The 26,055-nt window shown below is 41.9% G+C and overlaps 2 protein-coding genes across 3 annotated transcripts; one reads left to right on the top strand and one right to left on the bottom strand.

Moving 5' to 3' along the window:
• Window positions 1-461: 461 nt before the first annotated feature.
• On the top strand, window positions 462-5,388 carry LOC139580635 (protein phosphatase 1G-like). Of its 2 annotated transcripts, none has more exons than XM_071409510.1 (11): window positions 462-515; window positions 931-1,064; window positions 1,532-1,601; window positions 1,721-1,806; window positions 2,043-2,172; window positions 2,283-2,731; window positions 3,096-3,215; window positions 3,459-3,693; window positions 3,824-3,953; window positions 4,058-4,157; window positions 4,298-5,388. In XM_071409510.1, the coding sequence occupies exons 2-11, from the start codon at window positions 954-956 to the stop codon at window positions 4,484-4,486; spliced, it is 1,620 nt and encodes a 539-aa protein (XP_071265611.1). In that variant the 5' UTR covers window positions 462-515; window positions 931-953; the 3' UTR covers window positions 4,487-5,388. The 2 variants fall into 2 exon arrangements, with proteins under 2 accessions (XP_071265611.1, XP_071265612.1); XM_071409511.1 differs by lacking the exon at window positions 462-515 and adding an exon at window positions 526-668.
• Window positions 5,371-25,975, bottom strand: LOC139580639 (solute carrier family 2, facilitated glucose transporter member 11-like). Its single transcript, XM_071409515.1, has 9 exons — window positions 24,027-25,975; window positions 8,731-8,798; window positions 8,568-8,621; window positions 8,392-8,456; window positions 8,214-8,251; window positions 6,462-6,541; window positions 6,317-6,379; window positions 6,091-6,141; window positions 5,371-5,933 (listed from the first exon to the last, which is right to left on the bottom strand). Exons 1-9 carry the CDS (start codon window positions 25,549-25,551, stop codon window positions 5,880-5,882), a joined length of 1,998 nt encoding a protein of 665 aa, XP_071265616.1. The 5' UTR covers window positions 25,552-25,975; the 3' UTR covers window positions 5,371-5,879.
• Between the last annotated feature and the right edge of the window lie 80 nt (window positions 25,976-26,055).

A 26,055-nucleotide genomic window follows, 5' to 3' on the forward strand; every position in this document is an offset into this window, starting at 1 on the left:
TTAAGGAAAAGCTCAGTATTGGAAGAAAACTTACTCAATTTCATTTTTTACTAAACTTTTGTTTATATTTGGCAATGATCCTTTTTGACTTTGCATAGGGGTTTAAAATAGTTACACTAAAACAATACCAGCAAAACCAACAGCACAGGACAAGATAGTGGCAATACACATCTCCTTTGTTTCCCCCCACCTACTGTTATGTATTCTTGGGTATTTAAAATCTCTTTCGTGTCTACTGATTAAAGAACTAAACATGTTTTTACCAAACTGCTGCCTGTCGCCTTTTTTCATGAGAAGAAACGGAGAAGAAACTGAGAAAAGATATAGGGATCCACTCCAACGTTTGTTGGCCACACTAGAATTGGTGACTTTGGCGACACCTCGTGGACGTACTCGTTCTCTGCAACTAAAGTTTTGGCGCCCTTTCTGAACGCCCCTGCTCACAAGTAGACATGCGCACTTCTCATTCGTCACATCGTTTCCGCTTCCTCTATGTATCCGATTATTTTTGAGAGGTCTGTTGTGTTTGTAGTTACACGTGCTGGTATTTTCCTGTAAAATGTTAAAGTTGGACTCACTTTTAAGCCTGAAATGTTTTGATAGCAAGTATTATCTTCCGGTTAATGGTGTCCCATTTGCCTTCGCTTAAAAATATATATCGTTTGCGAGTAAGAACGGTGTCTATATTCGTTTGTTAGCTTAGCCAACAGTCGCTAGATACCCCATCCAAGCTAGCAATAAACCGGCTAACTAGCCTTTGGCCCTTTATCAAAATATTGCAATATTTATATTCTACTGCATGATATCAATATTTATACTCTACTGCATGATATAATGAACTGTACGGTGAAGTTGGAGCATCTGTCTAATTTATTTTCGTCATCTTGTTTTTTTTCTCCTATTACATCGGATTTTCCAACACCAACGAAGTTGAAACCCATTGTTGGTCCATCATGGGAGCTTACTTGTCGCAACCCAATACAGTAAAGTCCTCTTCCAACGGGGGAAACCAAAATATGAGCTATGGCTTTGCGGCCATGCAGGGCTGGCGTGTCTCAATGGAGGTAAGATGATCTAAACAAATTGCTAGCTGGATTGGATTCCGCAGTCATTCGTTGCCAGTATGGTGTCCAACTAACTAGCTATCAGTTAGCTAGAATGCTAACTAAATTATTTGGTTCAGACAACAAAAAGTAGTGTAAGTTGTCTATAATGGGCTACACGTTATCAAACATATGGAGCTTGGTTTAGCTATCCAACCATTAAACACGTGGCTTAATAACTATCAACGTCAACATTGGCCAGCTAGCTGATTTTGTTGTTATCCAACAATGTAGCTAGGTAGCTTTCCTGCATGTATTTATATAGATATGTAAGATGTGCAAGACTGGGCCGTTAACATTAACAATGTAAATGCATCATGATTCATTTTCACATTCAAGTGGCACCGGTCTGATTTCTATGATGTAGCTGTTATACTGCTCATAGAAATGGCATTCCATGAGAGTAACGTTTTTGTTTCTTTCAACAGGATGCTCACAACTGCATTCCAGAACTGGATGATGAAACGGCTATGTTTGCTGTGTATGATGGACATGGAGGTACTGTTCTTTTTATCCTGAATAGTAACTTTTGTGCGTACCTTGATTGTATGTTATTTTTGTTAATATCAGACATTATTAAACAAGTTATTCTAAGTAATCAGTACTTGCTTTCTCAGGTGAGGAAGTAGCATTATACTGTTCCAAGTACCTTCCTGAAATGATTAAGGAACAGAAGACTTACAAAGATGGCAAACTGCAAAAGGTGAGTGCAAGAATGTTTTTGGGGTATGGAAAGGAATCCTCTTGACATGGGCAATTGAACATGTTACATATATGTAAGAGTCTATATAGAAAGTATACCCAATAAACATTGCGCAATCTCACTCACATTGTTAAAAGTGACTACCAACCAACTTTGGTTCAGTAGCTCTTGTTTTTGTTGTCAAACTCCACTCCATAGCAGCATACATTTGTCTTAGGTGGGTGGATGTGTTTCAGGCTTTGGAGGATGCATTTCTGGCCATTGATAGCAGGGTGACCACAGAGGAAGTGATCAAAGAGCTTGTTCAGATAGCTGGCCGCCCACAAGAGGAAGCACCAAATGAAAAAGTGGCTGAAGAAGATGATTGTAAGTACGCTGTAACAACTGACCAAGTTAAATATGTCGTTGTCATTCCTTGTGCTTTATTCAAAACAAATAGTTTGATTCAACCCCATGTGTTCCTTTCTGTCTGTTAGTGGACAATGAGGAGGCAGAACTTTTGCACGAAGAGGCCACCTTGACCATTGAAGAGTTACTTGTTCGCTATGGACAGAACCTCAATGCGATTAAACACAAGAAGCTCTGTCCGGAGGGCAAAAAAGAGTCTGGGGAAGGTGAACCACATTCCCATGGGGAGAAGGGCATCAACGGAGAAGTGGAGAGTGAGGTGGACAGCAATCGGAAGGCTGATGGTGCTGGAAGTGCAGCTGGTGGTGTGGGATTCTCCAAGCTGCGGGCCTGCAGGAGAGCAGGAGGGGACAGCTCTTCAGCGGCAGGAGCAGCAGGGTCCTCTGAAGGAGAAAAGGAAACTGGGCCCTCCTGCTCCTCCTCAGCAGCTCCGGCTCCAGGAGACACCAGCTCCAAGTTCTTTGAGGACAGTGACGAGTCAGGAGAAGAGGAAGACGAGGAGGGTAGCGAAGAGGAGGTGAGGGGGAAGAACTCTCCTGCAGGAGTTAAGTTCCTGTTACTCTAACTCTGGTGCCCCCACCCTCTGCCTGAAGAGCTACTGGGTATTCAGGCTTTTGCCCAAACACAGTTCTTACACACCTGATTAAGCTTAAAGGTCCTGGTGAGGAGCTATTGGTAGAATCAGTTGATAGATTCTGGTTGGAGCAAAAGCCTGCAGAATGACTGCTCTCCGGGAGGAGGGTTGGGCACCTCTGCTGTAACTCATATTTGCTCTTCATAGATTTTCCCCCACTGGATTTTTCAACAAATAAACTGTTTGAATTTTTTTTGTAATTGTGGAAAGAATGTTGTGTGTTAATTATGTAATTCCGCTTCTATAGGATGCCAGTGAGGAAGATGAAGGTGAAAACAGTGACGAGGAAGAAGACACTGAAGAGGGGGAGGACTCTGATGAAGAGAATGAGGAGATGTGCTACCCTGGAATGGATGGAAAAGAAGAGGTAGAATACACTCAGCTTAATTTTCAACTTAAACCTTGAATGGAGGGCACTTTATTAAAATGATTTCTGAGTAGCCTTGGTTGTTGTAATGGAGTGTTTTGTGTCTGAAGTAGTGATTACTTTCTATGCCTCCCTAAATGCAAAATATTATTCTGGGATTAATCTCCTTAGCTGTGTAGTGGGTTAATCACAGACCCTTTAAACGGAAGGTAGCTATTTTCAGAAACTGCCTTTTTCCCCCAGCCTGGCGCAGACAGTGGCACTACAGCAGTGGTGGCTCTGATCAGAGGGAAACAGCTGATTGTGGCAAACGCCGGTGACTCCCGCTGTGTGGTGTCTGAGAAGGGCAAGGCCATAGACATGTCCTACGACCACAAGCCAGAGGATGAGCTGGAGCTGGCCAGAATAAAGAATGCTGGTGGAAAGGTCACCATGGACGGTCGCGTCAACGGAGGACTCAACCTCTCCAGGGCCATCGGTAAATCGATCCTCCTGCATTTCCTAGCCCTGGCATTTGATTTGAATTATCAGGCATTGTTTCCAGAAATATGTATTTTTTTTGCTGTTGAAGAAAAGATATTAGATTGAATGGGCCTTTGTGTTTTCAGGCGACCACTTTTACAAACGAAACAAGGCCCTTGGCCCAGAGGAGCAGATGATCTCCTCAATGCCTGACGTCAAAGTGCTCACCCTCAACCCAGAGCACGACTTCATGATCATTGCATGCGACGGAATCTGGTAGTTTGTTAGTTTTTTTCTTAAATTAAGGCCATACTTCAATAATCAATGTGTGAAATGGATCCACAGCTATATTTCCCTTCATTAATGAGTGTCATCCACAGGAACGTCATGAGCAGTCAAGAGGTTGTAGACTTTGTCAGTCAGAGAATAAAGCCTAATGGTGATGATACTGCCAGGCCTTTGTCCTCCATAGTTGAAGAAGTAAGATTATATATTTTTTTACTGTGTTGGGAAACCAAAGTTGATGTACCTGAGATCCACCACTCCCCTGTAATCATGACATTACTCATTCTTTATTTAACAATGAACTAGCGCTATCAAACATTATTTTGTCTCCGTAGCTACTTGACCATTGCTTGGCACCTGATACATCTGGAGATGGCACGGGCTGTGACAACATGACCTGCATCATCATCACGTTCAGTACTCACCCTGGCAGCAGCATGGCCGACGGCACCAAGAAGAGAAAGCCTGAAGAGATTGTCCCAGAGAAGAATGGGAATGACAGCAAAAAGTCAAAAAGCAAATAGAACTGCCAACAAGTACAATAACTCCAGTCCTTTTCACAAGCCAGAACTTTCCCATCTCTGAAAAGTTTAAAGACCATGGTCTCTGGGATAGGATGAGTTTTAGTTTAATGTCCCGAGACTGAAGAGAAAATATAAAAGTAAAATGGCCTCTTTGTAATTATTGATTTTGCTTAACTGTCCTATTGGAAACGTGTCCTGTGAATCCTAGTGTACTGTTTTTGTCACCCATGCCCTTTATGTATATAATTTTCAATATTTGTTGATGGACGAAATGCATCTTTGTAATTGTGGATCAATGTGACATTTGGTACATACTCGTTTGACACCATTCTGTAATTACATACAAATACATTTTTATTTTTTGTGTGACAAGTGACATCTACTTACTTTAAAAGGACAATCACTGTTTGCATGAGTCAAATGTCCCCCTAGGCAAAGAATACAGAAACTCCTCTCAACAGTTCAATAGATTTGAAACTACTCAATTCACGTTACATTTTGTACTACGGTAGCTGTATTTAAAGAATACATTTTACATTCCTTGCACTCACATATTCCCAGAACAATTTGCCAACCACTTCTGAGTTAAGGCCACTATGCTATTTAAATGTCTGCCTTTGTCTCATGACTTGGTTTGCGCATAAAGATGGTGGCAACACTGCTTTACATTTAGTTAATTATGGTCCAAATTTAGCAAATGCTTTTGATGGATTTAGTATAACTATTCATGGGACAAAAGCTTCTCGTGTATCTTTGTATGCGTGACTTAAATGTCCAGTTAAAGGGTTAACCCAAATATTTTAGTAAATTTTATTTTGGTACTTTTTGAGAACATTGCGTTTCACTTGAAAAATCACATGAAGTATTTTTTTCCCCTAAATCAATAAAGTTGCCAAAACCCCTTTTTATTTAATCAGTAATGGAAATGGAGAGGTTGCACAATCATGTAGCAAAGCACTAAAGCATCATGCCAATCGTTTCATACCTCAAGTGGTTTGGAGCTAGCCTGGGTGGGTACAAGTCTGTTTGTGTGATCATTCTACTCCTTGCCACTCCCCTTGTCATGTTAGGTGGTGGAATGATCACACAAACAGACTTGTACCCAGGCTAGTTGGAACTACTGTTCCCAAAATACTAATAAGCTCAGTTTTATTGGGGGGGTGAACATTTTATACCAAGTATATCCAACAGCAAATTGAATTTCTATACCACTCAAACTATTACATTTTCAAGATATGCTACACTGCAGATGAAATCAGAAAATACAATGTCATATAGGTATATATTAACCAGATTTACCATTACTCTTAAATCTTCTCATATGGCTATGGTAAAGTTGACAGTATAAACAAATGGAAAGTACATAAAACATGTTGGGCCTAGGTGTTTTGTTCTACCACATAGGGGTTCTGATGAACATCCCCATCCAGCTGTGAGAATCAGCCATCTGAAACAATAATTGCATCTATATTAAACACAATCTGAATGTAACATAGCCAGTAGACTGTGGTACACACCTCTTTGTGCTCGATTCAAGTAAACCCTCATATATGCAGTAACAGAAAAATCTGCCTATATTTGTCATAAGCAATACTTATGCTTACCTGCATTCTTTTATGAAGAAATCTCAACTGTTGGTTCAGCAACTCTATTTCCTATTAAAATAAAAACATAATTCAGCTGACATACATTTATATGTATGATGATACTGTAGTTCCAATATTTTACATGAGTCATTTAGCAGACGCTCTTATGCAGAGCGACTTACATTAGTGAGTGCAAACATTTTGATACTTTTTTCATACAATATGATGGATTCTTATGATGTACCTGATAAATTTTCTCATGACGTCTTAATTTAATCTGAGGAAATAGTTCTTCAAGTCTCACTATCTGAAAAAATAAATAATGACAAATCAATGCTTATTCCTCTCTGGATTATGAATATAGAAAGCCCTTAGAAATATTGTCTTACCCTTCTGACAACACCCTGTAGTCTTGTTCGCATACTTTTATTGATTACTGTCATGGCAATGGTCCGTGGTTTTGGAATGACTTAGAATCAACAAATACACCACACAACATCAATCACGCATTCTAACAAGGGAAACAACATCGATTTTATATACTAGATCATATACAGTGAGCTACAAAAGTATTGGGACAGTGACACATTTTTTGTTGTTTTGGCTCTGTACTTCAGCACTTTGGATTTGAAATGATACATGTTAAAGTGCAGAAAATCATCTTAATTTAATTTTCATCCATATCGGGTGAACCGTTTAGAAATTACAGCACTTTTTGTATATAGTCCCCACATTTTAGGGGACCAAAAGTATTGGGACAAATTCACTTACATGTGTCTTAAAGTAGGCAAAAGTTTAGTTTGGTCCCATATTCCTAGCATGCAATGATTACATCAAGCTTGTGACTCTACACACTTGTTGGATGCATTTACTGTTTGTTTTGGTTGCCTTTCAGATTATTTTGTGCGGATAGAAATGAATGGTAAATAATGTATTGTGTCATTTTGCAGTCACTTTTACTGTAAATAAGAATAGAATGTTTCTAAACACTTCTACATGAATTGTGAATAGTGATGAGTGACAAAGTTACAGACGCACAAATATCATACCACGAAGACCTCTCACCATTACAATAAAAGAGGTTAGCGGGGGGGGGGGGTATGATATTTGTGCGTCTAACTTTCTCACACATTATTCACGATTCATTCAGGATTAACCGTAATAATGGTAGCATCCACATTAATGTATGTAGAAGTGATAACAAACATATTCTTATTTACAATAAAAGTGACTCCAAAATGACACAATACATTATTTACCATTCATTTCTATTGGGCACAAAATCATCTGAAACACAAATAAAACAAACAGCAAATGCATCAAACGAGTTTGTAGCGTCACAAGCTTGACATAATCATTGCATGCTAGGAATATGGGGACCAAATACTAAACTTTTGACTACTTTAATGCATATACACTGAGTGTGCTCTTTCCATGACATAGACTGACACATAGGTGAGTCCAGGTGAAAGCTACGATCCCCTTATTGATATCACGTGTTAAATCCACTTCAATCAGTGTAGTTGAATGGGAGCAGACGGATTAAAGAAGGATTTTAAAGCTTTGAGACGATTGAGACATGGATTGTGTATATGTGCCATTCAGAGGGTGAATGGGTAAGGGAAAAGATTTAAGTGCCTTTGAACGGGGTATGGTAGTAGGTGCCAGGTGCACCAGTCTGTGTCAAGAATGGCAATGTTGCTGGGTTTTTCACACTGAACAGTTTCCCGTGTGTATCAAGAATGGTCCACCACCAAAAGGACATTCAGCCAACTTGACAACTGTGGGAAGCATTGAAATCAACAATGGCCAGCATGCATGTAGAAAGCTTGACACCTTGTAGAGTCCTTACCCTGATGAACTGAGGCTGTTTCGAGGGCAAAAGATGGGGTGCAACTCAATATTAGGAAGTTGTTCTTAATGTTTTGTACACTCAGTGTATAAGTGAATATGTCCAAATCCCTTTGGTCCCCTAAAATGGGGGGACTATGTACAAAAATTGCTGTGGTTTCATAGTGTCAAGTGCTGGACTACAGAGCCCCAAAAAATGTCACTGTCCTAATACTTTTGTAGCTCACCGTATATCTGTTATTTAAATTATATTTTAATGTGAAATGTGATGATATAAGTTAAATGTGTACCATGCTGAAAGACTGTTGCCACTTCCAGCACATATGGCCTATGAATCAAAATATATTGACATTAATGTTATGCAATGATAGAATGAATTACACTTGAATATTTTTATTTTTTTACATGAAATATACATTTTAGTAAATTATTGGCTCACAGTAACATACTGAATGTTGCAGTACTTACACGTGCTTGCTGTTCACAGGTATAAAGCTGTTGAATGGAATCAGACAGCCCTTGTGGTTTCTTATCTAGAAATATGCCATCATTTGGTAAGGGATACATTATAATAGTGTCAGTCAGTATACAGTACATGGTACAATCTAGGAATAATAACTTCATAAAAAATAAATATGGCATACCTTAAATGTCTGTGTCACATTAGCAGAATTCAATCCAAACAAATGTGTTATGATCTTGAAGGACAGAGAGAGAGTTAAAAAAAGAGAGAAAGCGAGAGAGCTATTAGTATAGGGGAGAAACCTGACCTGACAATTTGGCCTACTGCTGAACACCTCTGCCTACCTGTTTAACTGTAGTGGCCTCCATACCCTTTGGAATGGTGACCTCTTGCAATGCAATGACTCTGTCATCTGGAATAGGAGGAACACATCTAATTTGTGATGCATTCAGCTTTTTTATGTGTGCAACTGCAAGAAATAATCACAGATGGTTTATAATGTGAAGCCTTGATAGGGGGCTTCCATTTAATTTCAAGTAGCCTTGCTGGCTATCAGTTCTCAGTGGACTGTGCATCAACAAAGATGTCAAATCCACCTGCTTCCAGCTGGCTGAAGTTGGGCTGGAAGCATGTATTACATTTTTCTTATACTGAACAAAAATATAAAAGCAACATGTAAAGTGTTGGTTCCATGTTTCATGAGCTAAAATAAAAGATCCCAGAAATTATATGCACAAAAAACATATTTCTCAAAAAGAAAATGGCACAAATTTGTTTCCATCCCTATTAGTGAGCATTTCTCATTTGCCAAGATAATCCATCCACCTGACAGGTGTGGCATATTAAGAAACTGATTAAACAGCTTGATCATTGCACAGGTGCACCTTGTGCTGGGGACAATAAAAGGCCACTCTAAAATGTGCAGTTTTGTTAAATAACACAAGGTCACAGATGTATCAAGTTGAGGGAGAGTGCATCTGGCATGCTGACTGCAGAAATGTCCAGCAGAGCTGTTGCCAGAGAATTTAATGTTCATTTCTCTACCATAAGCCACCTCCAACATATTTTTGAGAATTTGGCAGGAGTCCAAGAGGCCTTACAAGCGCAGTCCACGTGTAGTCCAAGCGGCCTTACAAGCGCAGTCCACGTGTAACCATTGTCTGAGACCAGCCACCTGGACAACTGATGAAACTGTGGGTTTGCACAACCGAATTTCTGCACAAACTGTCAGAAACCGTAACAGGGAAGCCGATGGCAGACAGTGTGTATGGCGTTGTGTGGGCGAGCAGTTTGCTCAACATTGTGAACAGAGTGCCCCATGGTGTCGGTGGGGTTATAGTATGGGCAGGCATAAGCTACGGACAAAGAACACAATTGCATTTTATCGATGTCAATTTGAATGCACAGAGCTACCTTGACGAGATCCTTATAGGCCCATTGTCGTGCCATTCACCTCCTGTTTCAGCATGATAATGCACAACCCCATGCCGCAAGGATCTGTTACAAAATTCTTGAAAACTGAAAATGTCCAAGTTCTTCCATGGCCTGGATACTCACCGGACATGTCACCCATTGCGCTTGTTTGGAATGCTCTAGATCGACATGTACTACAGCGTGTTCCAGTTCCCGCCAACATCCAGAAACTTTGCACAACCATTGAAGAGAAGTCGAACAACATTCCACAGGCCACAATCAACAGCCGGATCAACTCTATGTTAAGGAGATGTGTCACGCTGCATGAGGCAAATGGTGGACACACCAGATACGGACTGGTTTTCTGATCCACGCTCCTACCTTTTTTTTAAGGTATCTGTGACCAACAGAAATCCATAGATTTGGGCCTAATTTATTTATTTAAATGGACTGATGTCCTTATATAAACTGTAACTCAGTCAAATCTTTAAAATTGTTGCATGCTGCGTTTATATTTTTATTACGTGTAAATATTTAGGGTTGCCGTTTTGATCTTGATAAGGGGGTAAGCTAGATTTGTATGTTATTTCAGCTGCAACCCACGACTAGGACGAGCTAAAATGTAACGCAGAGACTGTGTTTATATGGAAACCAGTGTAAACACAGCGTCAGGGAGCAACAATAAATCAAATCAAATGTATTTATAAAGCCCTTCTTACATCAGCTGATATCTGAAAGTGCTGTACAGAAACCCAGCCTAAAACCCCAAACAGCAAGTAATGCAGGTGTAGAAGCAAAATACATCGATACATCAAAATAAACCTAACGTTTACGCAACTCCAACCAAAAGGATTAATCAAAAAATAAACCAACCGTTTTTATCAAGTCTCCTCAGTGCAATCCAAGCTTTTGATAAACTTTGAGAATTATCACGACGAATATTTGTCATTTTATCAACGCAGCGCCGGCCAAATCAAGCTTGAAGGAAGCCCCGTTCTTTCTTTCTTTTTCTTTTTACATCAATGTCTTGCAAGTCAGTGTTATGATAATGATGATTTGTCGCCACAGATAGTATGTTTTTGTTTCTAGCGTTATGGCTAGATGGAGTAGGCCTACAGCTTCATCTAGTGGTCGCGTCGGGGACAACAGTTGATGACTGTATTTTGAGGCGAAACCTCAACCTAACTCTTTTCCTAACTTTAACATAATTCTCCTAACCTACTACGTTAATTGACCTAACCTGTTATGTAAACAAACCCTCTCTGTCGTTTTCGCAGTGGGTGGGCTCTGAACCTTTGAACTACCAACCTCAGATGCCAGCAAGCTTGCACAAGAACAAAAAAGTCTCGCGATGAAGATATAATAATATAAAAAGAACACAATGGTCGAAATTCGTAACAATTTACTAGAAAATGTTAACATACATAGAATATTGTTTAACAACATTCAAATTAGGAAAATTGTTAATAGCCTTAATACCACAAATAATATTACATAATTGACAATTATTAACAACATCAAGATGAATGACTACTAGATATTAGGAATCAAATCAAATTGTATTTGTCACATGCGCTGAAATTATTACTTACAAGCCCTTAAACAACAATGCAGTTAAAAAAAAAAATACCAACAAAAAAATGAAATAAAGTAACAAATAATTAAAGAGCAGCAGTAAAATAACAATAGCGAGGCTATATACAGGGGGTACCAGAACAGAATCAATGTGCGGGGGCACCGGTTAGTAGTCGAGGTAATTGAGGTAATATTTACACTACTGTTCAAAAGTTTGAGGTCACTGAGAAATGTCCTTGTTTTTGAAAGAAAAGCACATTTGTTGTCCATTAAAACAACATCAAATTGATCAGAAGCACACTCTTCTAGGCAGAGTTGCAAAGAAAAAGCCATATCTCAGACTGGCCAATAAAAACAAAAGATTAAGATGGGCAAAAGAACACAGATACTGGACAGAGGAACTCTGCCTAGAAGGCCAACATCCAGGAGTCACCACTTCACTGTTGACGTTGAGACTTTATTTGGCGGGTACTATTTAATGAAGCTGCCAGTTGAGGACTTGTGAGGCGTCTGTTTCTCAAACTAGACACTCTAATGTACTTGTCCTCTTGCTCAGTTGTGCACCGGGGCCTCCCACTCCTCTTTCTATTCTGGTTAGAGCCAGTTTTCGCTGTTCTGTGAAGGGAGTAGTATACAGCGTTGTACGAGATCTAAAGTCTCTTTGCAATTTCTCGCATGGAATAGCCTTCATTTCTCAGAACAAGAAAAGACTGACAAATTTCAGAAGAAATGCCTGTAATCAAACTCACAAATGCTCATGCTCCAGATACTCAACTAGTCTAAAGAAGGCCAGCTTTATTGCTTCTTAAATCAGAACAACAGTTTTCAGCTGTGCTAACATAATCGCAAAAGGGTTTTCTAATGATCAATTAGACTTTTAAAATGATAAACTTGGATTAGCTAACACAACGTGCCATTGGATAAACGGGCCTCTGTACGCATATTTTCCACCATAATTTGCAAATAAATTCATTACAAATCTTACAATGTGATTTTCTGGATTTTTTTTCTCATTTTGTCTGTCATAGTTGAAGTTTACATATGATGAAAATTACAGGCCTCTCATCTTTTTAAGTGGGAGAACTTGCACAATTGGTGGCTGACTAAATACTTTTTTGCCCCACTGTATGTAGATATTCCATTAAAAAAACAATCTGCCTTTTCCAGCTACAATAGTCATTTACAACATTAACAATGTCTACACTGTATTCCTGATGAATTTTATGTTATTTTAATGGACAAAAAAAGTAATTTTCCTTCAAAACAAGAACATTTCTAAGTGACCCCAAACTTTTGAACGGTAGTGTACATATGCTTAGAGTTATTACAGTGACTTATGCATAGATAACAGATAGTTGCAGCAGCATAAAATGGGGGGGGGGGGGGGGGGGCAATGCAAGTAGTCTGAGTAACCATTTGATTAGATGTACAGTAGTCTTATGGCTTGGGGGTAGAAGCTGTTTAGAAGCCTCTTCGACCTAGACTTGGAGCTCCTGTACCGCTTGCCGTGCGGTAGCATAGAGAACAGTCTATGACTAGGGTGGCTGGAGTCTTTGAACATTTTTAGGGCCTTCCTCTGACACCACCTGGTATAGAGGTCCTGGATGGCAGGAAGTTTGGCCCCAGTGATGTACTGGTCCGTACGCACTACCCTCTGTAGTGCCTTGCTGTCGGAGGCCGAGCAGTTGCCATACCAGGCAGTGATGCAACCAGTCAAGATGCTCTTGATGGTGCAGCTGTAGAACCTTTTGAGGATCTGAGGACCCATGACAAATCTTCTGAGTCTCCTGAGGGGGAATAGGTTTTGTCGTGCTCTCTTCACGACTGTCTTGGTGTGCTTGGACCATGTTAGTTTGTTGGTGATGTGGACACCAAGGAACTTGAAGCTCTCTCCCTGCTCCACTACAGCCCCATCGATGAGAATGGGGGGCGTGCTCGGTCCTCCTTTTCCTGTAGTCCACAATCATCTCCTTAGTCTTGATCACTTTGAGGGAGTTGTTGTTGTCCTGGCACCACACGGCCAGGTCTCTGACCTCCTCCCTATATGCTATCTCGTTGTTGGTGATCAGGCCTACCACTGTTGTGTCATCAGCAAACTTAATGGTGTTGGAGTCATGCCTAGCCGTGCAGTCATGAGTGAACTGGTAGTACAGGAGGGGACTGAGCACGCACCCCTGAGGGGCCCCCGTGTTAAGGATCAGCGTGGCGGATGTGTTGTTACCTACCCTTACCACCTGGGGGCGGCCCGTCAGGAAGTCCAGGATCCAGTTGCAGAGGGAGGAGTTTCGTCCCAGGGTCCTTAACTTAGTCATGAGCTTTGAGGGCACTATGGTGTTGAACGATAGCATTCTCGCATAGGTGTTCCTTTTGTCCAGGTGTGAAAGGGCAGTGTGGAGTGCAATAGAGATTGCATCATCTGTGGATCTGTTGGGGCGGTATGCAAATTGGAGTGGGTCTAGGGTTTCTAGGATAATGGTGTTGATGTGAGCCATGACCAGTGTGGCGGATGAATCAGAACTTGTCTTTCACATGTCCCTGGTGCTATGCAGAATATCAGAAAGGGAAGAGGACAGAATGGAACATTGTCTTCATATGTGAATGTGTCTTTACCTATTCTTAAACCATGTGAAGGGATGGCGTGATTAATGGGAAACCAATTACTTGTCTCCACAATGTCTGTGCGCTTATCCTGGGATAGTGTACGACCTAAAGGCTCACTCCCCTCAGTGAGCTTGTCCAGAAGTGGGGTCAAGAGGGGGTTTACTTGAGATGGGAGTATCTAGAGTTGACAATTGAGTTATGCCTTGGATGAGGTAATGTTTTGGTACTATGAAGTACCAGGAACGAGATTAGAACCTCGTTTTAGAGACCAAACTGAGCGATAATTTATAGCGAATGCAATCTGGCTAAGGGATACTCCTTTCTCAAGTAAAAGTCCCTTTGTGAAGAGTTCTTAAGATCTGTGGTTCGTCATGTAAGTTGAGAGGGGTGTATCTTGGCTATAAAATATCTTTGTATTCTTCTGTAGTGACTCTCAAAATTCATTATAGATAGTGAATTGTTGAAAGTCAAAGGCTAAAGCTTAAAGCTCATTAAAGATTAAGTTTAAGTATAACTCTGACTGGTGTGTAGTTTGTAACTCTCCTCATTTGGTAATACAGGAAAATGCCATCACACCAGCCTTTCAAAGCACTTCATGGCTACAGACGTGAGTGCTACGGGTCGGTAGTCATTTAGGCAGGTTACCTTAGTGTTATAGGGCACAGGGACAATGGTGGTCTGCTTGAAACATGTTGGTTTTACAGACTCAGTCAGGGAGAGGTTGAAAATGTCAGTGAAGACACTTGCCAGTTGGTCAGCGCATGCTCGGAGTACACATCCTGGTAATCCTTCTGGCTCTGCGGCCTTGTGAATGTTGACCTGTTTAAAGGTCTTACTCACATCGGCTGCGGAGAGCGTGATCACAGTCGTCCGGAACAGCCGGTGCTCTCATGCATGTTTCAGTGTTTCTTGCCTCGAAGCGAGCATGTAAGTAATTTAGCTCGTCTGGTAGGCTTGTGTCACTTTGGCAGCTCTCGGCTGTCCTTCCCTTTGCAGTCTGTAATAGTTTGCAAGCCCTGCCACATCCGATGAGCGTCGATGCCAGCGTAGTATGATTCGATCTTAGTCCTGTATTGACGCTTTGCCTGTTTGATGTTTCGTCGGAGGGAATAGCGGGATATCTTAGAGTCCCGCTCCTTGAAAGCGGCAGCTCCACCCTTTAGCTCAGTACGGATGTTGCCTGTAATCCATGGCTTCTGGTTGGTGTATGTACGTACAGTCACTGTGGGAACTACGTCATCAATGCACTTATTGAGAAAGCCAGTGACTGATGTGGTGTACTCCTCAATGCCATCGGAAGAACCCCGAACATATTCCAGTCTGTGCTAGCAAAACAGTCCTGTAGCTTAGCATCTGCTTCTTCTGACCACTTTTTTATTCCTGCTTCCTGCTTTAATTTTTGCTTGTAAGCAGGAATCAGGAGGATAGAAGTATGGTCAGATTTGCCAAATGGTGGGTGAGGGAGAGCTTTGTATGCATCTATGTGTGTGGAGTAAAGGTGGTCAAATTTTTTTTCTCTCTGGTTGCACATTTAACATGCTGATAGAAATTAGGTAAAATGGATTTCAGTTTCCCTGCATTAAAGTCCCCGGCCACTAGGAGTGCCACTTCTGGATGAGCGTTTTTCTATTTGCTTATGGCGGTATACATCTAATTGAGTCTTAATTAGTCTTATTGCCAGCATCGGCAAAAAATACAGATAAACTCTCTTGGTAGATAGAGAATCTCACGATAAGCTATAGACCACACTACCTCAGGCGAGCAAAATCTTGAGACTTCCTTAGATATCGTGCAGCAGCTGTTTTTTACAAATATACATAGACTGCCACCCCTTGTCACTGTGGGAACTACGTCATCAATGCACTTATTGAGAAAGCCAGTGACTGATGTGGTGTACTCCTCAATGCCATCGGAAGAACCCCGAACATATTCCAGTCTGTGCTAGCAAAACAGTCCTGTAGCTTAGCATCTGCTTCTTCTGACCACTTTTTTATTCCTGCTTCCTGCTTTAATTTTTGCTTGTAAGCAGGAATCAGGAGGATAGAAGTATGGTCAGATTTGCCAAATGGTGGGTGAGGGAGAGCTTTGTATGCATCTATGTGTGTGGAGTAAAGGTGGTCAAATTTTTTTTCTCTCTGGTTGCACATTTAACATGCTGATAGAAATTAGGTAAAATGGATTTCAGTTTCCCTGCATTAAAGTCCCCGGCCACTAGGAGTGCCACTTCTGGATGAGCGTTTTTCTATTTGCTTATGGCGGTATACATCTAATTGAGTCTTAATTAGTCTTATTGCCAGCATCGGCAAAAAATACAGATAAACTCTCTTGGTAGATAGAGAATCTCACGATAAGCTATAGACCACACTACCTCAGGCGAGCAAAATCTTGAGACTTCCTTAGATATCGTGCAGCAGCTGTTTTTTACAAATATACATAGACTGCCACCCCTTGTCTTACCAGAGGCTGCTGTTCTATCCTGCCGATGCAGTGTATAACCCGCCAGCTCTATGTTATTCATGTTGTCGTTCAGCCACGACTCGTGAAACATCATGAAAAACTGATAACAGTAATAAAAATAAAATGGATTTATAATACTACTAAATTGTTTTTTGTAATTATAATCAACTTTAGCAAATACTTAATAATACCAGTGTTTCAACCATTCATATTGCATTGTAAAATGTACTGTAAAATTACACTCAGTAGCACCTTTAGTATTCAAACCACAGCGTTTCCACACCCAGGGTCATCATTGCTATTATTATGGCCATTTATATGTGTACAATCAGTTGAAATGCAATCAGTCCTTTGGGGGTAGGGCCAGGTCCCCTCCACGGGGGAGGGGCTGCTGCCACAGTCCAGGTCTGAATGAAGCACAGGAGCCGTGGGTTGGCGTCCCGAGAAGCAGCCCATCTCAGAACTGCGGTCCTGGGAAGAGGAGAGCAGTGAGTGGGGTTCCTCTGGTGGTTCTCTTCATGGTTTTCTTCTTTCTGCATTTGCTGCTGCTTCCTCTGTTGTTGTTGTCTGGAGTCAGCATTTGCCTGGAGCGTGAAAGACGGTGAGAAGAGATCAGTATCAGGAGGGAGACTGTGATATCTAGAGAAAGAAGGTAGAGAAAGAGGGGGGAAATTAAGTTATCCAGAGAAATAAAAAGAGATGGAGAGGAAGAGTGATGAAGTCAGACACAGAGGGGGGGAAAAGAGAGAGGAGATTCAGACAAAGAAAAGATGAGAAAGCAAGATATGAAGTCTCTCTGTGAGAGGATCCACTTACTTGGTGTGTGTGGCGTGTTTGTGTTCTACGTTGCATCTGTCCGCCCTGCTCTACTCCCAGTTGCAGTAGCACGTTGTGTGTCGAGTTTCCATAGCATGTGGAGTTTAAAGTGAACCACACACACCCAGGAAGGCCTGCCCACTCAAATACCTCTCCATCACAGTTGACAACTCTATGGTGTCCCCCTCCCAGAGTGCAAAGAACCTCAGCGTGAACCTGGACAACACCCTGCTGTTCTCTGCAAACATCCAAGCAGTGACTCTCTCCTGCAGGTTCTTGCCCTACAACATCCGTAGAAAATTACCTTTCCTCACACAGGAAGCGGCACAGGTCCTAATCCAGGTACTTGTCATCTCCCATCTGGACAACTGCAACTCTGCTGGCTGGGTTCACTGGTTGTGCCATCAAACCCTTGCAACTTATTCAGAACGCCGCAGCCAGCCCGCCTGATGTTGAACTTTCCCAAGTTATCCCATGTCACCCAGCTTCTCTGCACTTTCCACTGGCTCTCAGTGGAAGCTCGCATCCACTTCAAGACCCTGGTGCTTGCCTATGGAGCAGCAAGGGGAACTGCCCCCTCCCTACCTTCAGGCAGTGGTCGAAAAAGTACCCAATTGTCAAACTTGAGTAAAAGTAAAGATACCTCAGAAAATGACAAGTAAAAGTGAGTCACCCATTAAAATACTACTTGAGTGAAACTATTTGTTTTGAAATATACTTAAGTACCAAAAGTAAATGTCATTGCTAAAATATACTTAAGTATCAATAGTATAAAAGTATGAATAATTAAATTCCTTATATTAAGCAAACCAGACGGCAATTTTTTTTTTTACAGATAGCCAGAGGCACACTCCAACACTCAGACATAATTTACAAACTAAGCATTTGTGTTTAGTGAGTCCGCCAGATCAGAGGCAGCAGGGATGTTCTCTTGATAAGTGTGTGAATTGGACCATTTTCTGTCCTGCTAAACACTCAAAATGTATGGAGACAAAGTACATTATTTTCTTTAGGAACGTAGCAAAGTAAAAGTTGTCAAAAAATATAAATAGTAAAGTACAGATACCCCAAAACACAACTTAAGTAGTACTTTAAAGTATTTTTACTTAAGTACTTTACACCACTGCCTTCAGGCTATGTTCAAACCCTACACCACATGCCACTTCTAGTCTCTTGGCTGGGTCAGCTCCCGCTTGTCCCAGTCAAAGTTCTTCTCTGTCCTGGCACCCCAATATTGGAATGAGCTTCCCCCGGACGTTAGGACGGCCGAGTCCCTTACCATCTTCCAAAAACGTCTGAAAACCTACCTCTTCACCAAGAATCTTCATTACATCCCACAGCGACAATTTTTTTTAAACAACACTTGCCTTTTCCTACTAACACAGACTTTGCTGATTACTTTGAGAAAAATGTACTTACTACAACTGTGATATGTGGTTGTCTCACCTAGCTATCTTAAGATGAATGTGCTAATAACTAAGTCGTTCTGGATAAGAGCACCTTGCTAAATTACAAAAATTAAAAAATGTATAAATCTATATGTCTATGGTGAGAGCAGGCACCTGAGCTGAGCCATAGGACAGATTTCTTTATTGAAACATTCTTGTAACAGTTCTTCCCAAGACACTGTGGATTTTAATTAGGATAGATTTCTTGCATTTTAAAACATCATTATCATCATTACAGAAATGGTAAAGAGTACAGCATGCAGTATTTTATAGGTTATATACAGTACCAGTCAAAAGTTTGGACACACCTACTCATTCAAGGGTTTTTCATTATTTTTTATATTTTCTACATTGTAGAATAATAGTGAAGACATCAAAACTATGAAATAACACATTTGGAATCATGTTGTAACCAAAAAAAGAGTTAAACAAATCTAAATATATTTTATATTTGAAATTCTTCAAAGATGCCACCCTTTGCCTTGATGGCAGCTTTGCACACTCTTGGCATTCTCTCAACCAGCTTCACCTGGAATGCTTTTCCAACAGTCTTGAAGGAGTTCTCACATATGCTGAGCACTTGTTGGCTGTTTTTCCTTCACTCTGCGGTCCAACTCATCCCAAACCCAACTGGGTTGAGGTTGGGTGATTGTGGAGGCCAGGTCATCTGATGCAGCACTCCATCACTCACCTTCTTGGTCAAATAGCCCTTACAAAGCCTGGAGGTGTGTTTTGGGTCATTGTCCTGTTGGAAAACAAATGATTGTCCCACTAAGCGCAAACCAGATGGGATGGTGTATCGCTGCAGGATGCTGTGGTAGCCATGCTAGTTAAGTGTGCCTTGAATTCTAAATAAAATCAGTGTCACCAGCAAAGCACCCCCACAGCATCACACCTCCTCCTCCATGCTTCACGGTGGGAACCACACATGCGAAGATCATCCGTTCACCTTCTGTGCGTCTCACAAAGACACTGCGGTTGGAACCAGAAATCTCACATTTGGACAGATTTCCACCAGTCTAATGTCCATTGCTCGTGTTTCTTGGCCCAAGCAAGTCTCTTCTTCTTATTGGTGTCCTTTAGTAGTGGTTTCTTTGCAGCAATTTGACCATGAAGGCCTGATTCACACAGTCTCCTCTGAACAGTTGATGTTGAGATGTGTCTGTTACTTAAACTCTATGAAGCATTTATTTGGCCTGCAATCTGAGATGCTGTTAACTGTATTAATTTATTCTCTGGAGCAGAGGTAACTCTAGGTCTTCCTTTCCTGTGGCGGTCCTCATGAGGGCCAGTTTCATCATAGTGCTTGATGGTTTTTGTGACTGCATTTGAAGAAACTTTCAAAGTTCTTGACATTTTCCGGATTGACTGACCTTGATGTCTTAAAGTAATGATGGACTGTCATTTCTCTTTGCTTATTTGAGCTGTTCTTGCCATAATATGGACTTGGTCTTTTACCAAATAGGGCTATCTTCTGTATACCACCCCTACCTTGTCACAACACAACTGATTGCCTCAAACGCATTAAGAAGGAAAGAAATTCCACAAATGAAGCCACACCTGTTAATTAAAATGCATTCCAGGTGACTACCTCATGAAGCGGTTGAGAGAATGCCAAGAGTGCGGAAAGCTGTCATCAAGGCAAATGGTGGATACGTTGAAGAATCTCAAATATATTTTGATTTGTTTAACACTTTTTTGGTTACTACAGGATTCCATATGTGTTATTTCATAGTTTCGATGCCTTTACTATTATTCTACAATGTAGAAAATAGTAAAAATAAAGAAAAACCCTGGAATGAGTGGATGTGTCCAAACTTTTGACTGGTACTGTATCTATATTATATAGTTGTTTCATGACAGAAAAAGATTGCTGGATTGACATCAGCACTTGTTTCAGTCTAACACTCAAATAGATACAAAGCAAGAATTGCAAATAATGGCTTCATAGAGTTTCTTTGTCATGCTTGAAAGTGCATAGATAACCTTTGGGTACCCAAGAGTAACCAAGGGTAGGGTGGACCTGATACTGAAGGTACATACATGAAACCCTGAAAAAAAGGATTTACTCAGCGCAATGATGTCACCTAATGGACATTCTGGATAGTAATTTAAATAGTCTGCTCAACATTATAGCCTATATTATGTGTTTTAAGTGTTTGTGTTGTGGCATAAAGAGTGAAAATAGCTGGTGATTTCCTGATCAAACAGACAAAATAGGATGAAAATACATAATCCAACACTCCTTTTGGTGATAAATAAAACATGCATTATATACTGTAAACATACTGCAACAATCAATATCAATTGAGGTTTGGCATTTACAGCAAAATAGGTCGAGCTTACAACATTCTAAATTGTACATAACTGTAGAGACTGGACTTGATGAGAGTAGTACAGTACTGATATTCAAGTATAACCAGACAATGCCCTTTCCCCATATCACACATGTATGGAAGGAACATATCTGACTCAAACTGCACCATAATTACATCAGTCTAAACATAATGGAGGTAATGGAGTTTTGATAAAGAAATCATAGCAATAATATAGTGCAAAATCATTATTCAAAATCATTATTCATTATAGGGCTGACCCCATTTAGTCGACTGGCCGATTAATTGGCCGATAAGCTGTTGGTCGACCGAGATCTCTTTAGTCAAGCAGTAGCAATTTTTCATGATGCACAAGACCTGTCTGATTCACGGCTGTCTCAGTGGACTAATCCATTGCAAAGGCCAAGGGGAGGGCACAATCCATCACTCTAAGACGTGATACTGACATTTTATATGGTTATATTACGTAAAAATAATGGTGCAACATTAATAAATCAACTAATTTGTTCTAAATTAATATTTTTCTCCCGCATTGGATACGGTCACTGTCCGTGGTTCTGAAACAATCTTCAGTGCGCCATAGAATTGCTGCCTTTCCCTATGTTGCTATGTGCATAATAGCAAAGTTAACCAGCATATTGGGATTGAGAACAATGCGGCGGAGGCAGCAGCAGAGACGGGGAAACAGCCCTTGCCTTAGCCTAATTGTCTAAGAAAATTGAGGAGCGAGGAAACCACAATTGAATTAGGTCTATAATGAATAGCCTAACTGTTAAATGTGCCTGGCTTTACAAATCATCCATATACAGCTACAGAAATAAGACAGATATTGCTTCTGTTGCCTGTTTGAGTGTTTCTTTAATAGCCTACTAATTCCATGAGCACCAAGCCTCATGCAACGGCAAAATGGCGGCTAAAGCAATTTCACAGATTTGGCTGTTTTTAATCATTATAATAATGAGTAATGTCATCATCATTAGTAGGCTTTGTATTTTAACCTTGTATAACCACCATCGAGGTGTAGGCCTAAGAGCGCGTCCTGTTTAGTCTTAATACCATAACTTACTTAGGCCTATATTTCATTATATAGGCTACCGTATCAATCAATCATTCATTCCTTCGTTCGTTCATGCCATCACAAAACATACGAGACAATCATGCTTTCAAATGCAATCAAGCATTTTAGTTTTACAAATAAATAAAGGAAGCTTAGAATAATTTACCTAATCAATAAATAAAGGAAGCTTAGAATAATTTACCTAATCAATAAATAAAAGAAGCTTAGAATAATTTACCTAATCAATAAATAAAGGAAGCTTAGAATAATTTACCTAATCAATAAATAAAGGAAGCTTAGAATAATTTACCTAATCAATAAATAAAGAAAGCTTAGAATAATTTACCTAATCAATAAATAAACCGCAATTCACGAATGCATGCAACTGTTTTTAGTCTGATGTAATAAAGGCTTTATATATATATTTGTTTTTTTCATTAGTACAGACTCTCTGGTACACTTATATATTTAGTGTTATTTAGACTGTTCCAAATGGTTATAAAAAATTATAATATTGTAATCTAACAGCAACTGTTTGGCACACGATTCTCACAACGCTTGCGCCTGTACCCAAATATTTCTTAATCGCCAGTAGTTTCCACAACTAAGTCAAATGTCTTCGACAGATCTGACTTCCCCTTTCCCTCCTGAGCAACCAGTAAATATTCGCCCGTTTTGAGTTTCATTTTCCATGTCCTCCGCGTCCATTTTGCTAGTCAACATTATGGGTTTGGAGTTTGTTATAAGCAATTTATTGATGTGATTATGATAGGCTATAGGCCCTATTGGTCACATGCATGCGATGCTTACATGTTTCATGTAAAGAGAGCAAGGGTTGAGGGAATAGGGAATATTTTTTGTAAACAAATTAGGGATTTCGATAACATAACTTTTCAGTCAGAAACAAGTAAGAAACGAAATGGCTGAAATGATGTTGCAGTTTCAACACGGACAGCGCATCAAACACTTGCTGTGGTGTGGTGCCTTTTCGCTGCAGTAGGGAGGAGAACGAGACAACGTGCGCTAGTCACACAGGCACTCAATGTCATTTCTTTTAACACAGTGTGACCATCGGGCTCTTTCTTGAGTCATTTTTGTGTGATAATTATCTAATCAAACCGTGTGCTTAAAGCATCAGACAAGCTCAGTGCATATGTAGTTGATTTTATTCAAACACATAGGGTGTATGTCTATATATGGAAAAATAAGTTTAAACATTTTGATTGGTCGAAAGAACAGGAAGACTCTCGGTCGACCAAGATTTTATTTTTAGTCGGGGACAGCCTTAATTTGTCATTATAACAGCAGTCTTGATTACAGTGAGTTCATAAAGAGGTATAGGCTATTGGTTTAGGGACCAAGGCACCACATTCATACACCATAATTAAATATAATTCATATAATACCCCACCCTCAGACCCCCAGACTGTCCCCCCCAGGCTCTGGGTCTAGGTGGTGAGAGAGACAGACTCTGGGTATAGGGCAGTGAGAAAGAGAGGCTCTGGGTCTTTGGCGGTGAGAGAGAGGCTCTGGGTCTAGGGCGGTGAGAGAGAGAAGCTCTGGGTCTAGGGCGGTGAGAGAGAGAGGCTCTGGGTCTAGGGCGGTGAGAGAGAGAGGCTCTGGGTCTAGGGCGATGAGAGAGAGGCTCTGGGTCTAGGGCGGTGAGAGAGAGAGGCTCTGGGTCTAGGGCGGTGAGAGAGAGCGGGTCTGGTCTGGGGCGGTGAGAGATAGAGACACTGGGCCTAGGGCAGTGAAAGAGAGGGGCTGGGTCTAGTGCCGTGAGAGAGGCTCTGGTCTAGGGCCGTGAGAGAGAGAGGCTCTGGTCTAGGCGGTGAGAGAGAGGGGCCCTGGGTCTAGGGCTGTGAGAGAGAGGGGCTCTGGGTCTAGGAGATGAGAGAGGGGCTCTGGGTCTACAGTGGTGAGAGAGAGAGCTTTACCCAGCTGATATTGCTCCTTCATGGGCTCGGGCCCCTGCTTCTCTGGGCCCTTCTTCAAAGGATTCCTCCTATCAAACTCTGCTGTGATCTCAGCCAGTGTCCTGCCCTTGGTCTCAGGCAGAGTGAGGCCCACAAACAAAGAGGCAGCCACACAGACGCAACAGAACGGGATGAAGCAGAGCGCATCGAGGTAACTCACTATGAACGGAAAAGCCATGCCTACTATCAAGAGGTTGATCCACATGAGGGACCCAGCCACCATGTAGGCCGCAGGCCGAGCCGTCTGGTCAAAGATCTCAGCAGGCAAGATTCCCGTAACCCCGGCAGGGCCCATACCGAAGCTGAGGATATAGCAGAACACACAGACCATGCTGAGATAGGGCATCCCTGGGATAGAGTAGCCCTGGAGGGTCAGGGCCAGGGTGAAGACCAGCGCCCAGACCGCCATCAGGGCGTATCCGCCACTGAGGAGCATCCTGCGGCCCACACGCTCAACCAGCAGGTTACACACGACGGCAGCAGTGAACTCACAGGCCCCAGTGCCGATAGAAACATACTGTACCTTCTCCACAGGGATCCCTGCTGCTTGGAAGATGTAAGAGGCATAGAAGTAGATGGAGTCATTACCACACAGCATCATGGCGCTGCTAGCAGCCATCACAGTGCGTAGCTGGGGGTGGAGGGAGCGGTTGGAGAACAGGTCCCAGGGAGTCTGACTCTTGGCCGTGGCCCCACCGGCGTCAGCCTGCTCCTGCAGCATCTCCTCCATCTCCAGGCTGAAGTCAGCTCCACCGCGGAACCTACCCAGAGCCCGGGCGCACGCCTCCTTGTTCCCCCGGTCCATGAGCAGGTAGCGGGGGCTCTCAGGGAACCAGGGCAGGGTGAGCAGCTGGAGGAGGCCTGGGAGGGCGTTGCTGGCCAGGAGGTAGGGCCAGAGGGGCTCGGTACCCAACAGCTCCGTTAGACCCACCACCTGGCCCAGGAAGATCCCGAACGCAGTGAACACGGCCGAGGAGAAGGCCACAGCGCCACGCAGGTGTTTGGGGGCGCTCTCTCCGAAATACATGGGCTGGACGTTCATGCTCACCCCAGCGTTGACCCCCACTAGCAGGCGTGCGAGAATAATCATCTCAACTGACCTCGCCGCCCTGCTGGTAAGGGCGAGGACTGCACCGAGGAACAAGAAAGAGTTATTGAGAAGTAGTGAGTTCTTCCTGCCACAGCGGACAGCCATGGGTCCTGCCAGAAGAGCCCCGGTCAGGCCACCCAGGGAGAAGGCAGACACGATCACGGTCCACAGCAGGGTCACCTGGGAGGTGTCTAGGCCGGTTCCCCAGCGCTCCCAGTATGTGTCATTGATGAACCTCTGGATGTGGTTGGTGGGGGCGTTGATGATGGAGAGGTTGTAGCCGTACTGGAAGGTGCCACCGATGGCAGCGGAGCACACCGTCAGGGTGAGGGTTCTGGAATTTCCTGCAGGCCTATCTGCCTCTGTTTTTGTGTCATCATGCTCTCTAACATTCATTTGCAAGATTTGAGACTGTGTTGATTCTAATAATACTTTATTCCTTAAGAGGACAAATGCATCAGACTCAGAGCTTACTGAACACTGGTTTGACAGCAGCTGTGTTTTTTAGACACACAGTAAATAAAGTAATGTATGAGCCAGAATGGCCGATATGGTATGCCAATATTTCACCTGTTTCTGTAGCGTGAGGGATCTTGTCTTGATAGCTACTGGACAGGACGCTAAATTCTATGCCAAACGTAACTCAACCGTCGGAAAAATAAGAATTAGGGAGGGAGCCTTACCATATTGATGGAACAGATTCACAACTGTGGCACAGAACTACATGTATATTGAAAGAATGCGTATTTCTGAATCGGGATGACGCTAGCTACCGGTGTCCACTTGACGTTGAAGGATACAGCAAATACGGGTACCTCGATGAATCGGAAATTCAGAATACGTGTTTGCCAATCAAAAACGCAGAATACTTTGTGGTGGGCGTGTTCCTTTCTTGTGACG

Source organism: Salvelinus alpinus, chromosome 7 (assembly GCF_045679555.1).
Source record: "Salvelinus alpinus chromosome 7, SLU_Salpinus.1, whole genome shotgun sequence".
In the NCBI taxonomy this organism is placed as follows: domain Eukaryota; kingdom Metazoa; phylum Chordata; class Actinopteri; order Salmoniformes; family Salmonidae; genus Salvelinus; species Salvelinus alpinus.

Excerpts from the sequence above, each read along its gene's own strand:
- LOC139580639 (XM_071409515.1), bottom strand. The coding sequence starts at position 25,551 with ATGAATGTTAGAGAGCATGATGACACAAAAACAGAGGCAGATAGGCCT. Across the intron at positions 8,799-24,026 it reads GAAGGAGCAATATCAGCTGG|ATGACAGAGTCATTGCATTG; the intron begins GTAAAGCTCTCT and ends CTCCTATTCCAG. Across the intron at positions 8,622-8,730 it reads AGGCCACTACAGTTAAACAG|ATCATAACACATTTGTTTGG; the intron begins GTAGGCAGAGGT and ends CTGTCCTTCAAG.
- LOC139580635 (XM_071409510.1), top strand. The coding sequence starts at position 954 with ATGGGAGCTTACTTGTCGCAACCCAATACAGTAAAGTCCTCTTCCAAC. Across the intron at positions 3,954-4,057 it reads ATTGCATGCGACGGAATCTG|GAACGTCATGAGCAGTCAAG; the intron begins GTAGTTTGTTAG and ends TGTCATCCACAG. Across the intron at positions 4,158-4,297 it reads TGTCCTCCATAGTTGAAGAA|CTACTTGACCATTGCTTGGC; the intron begins GTAAGATTATAT and ends TTGTCTCCGTAG.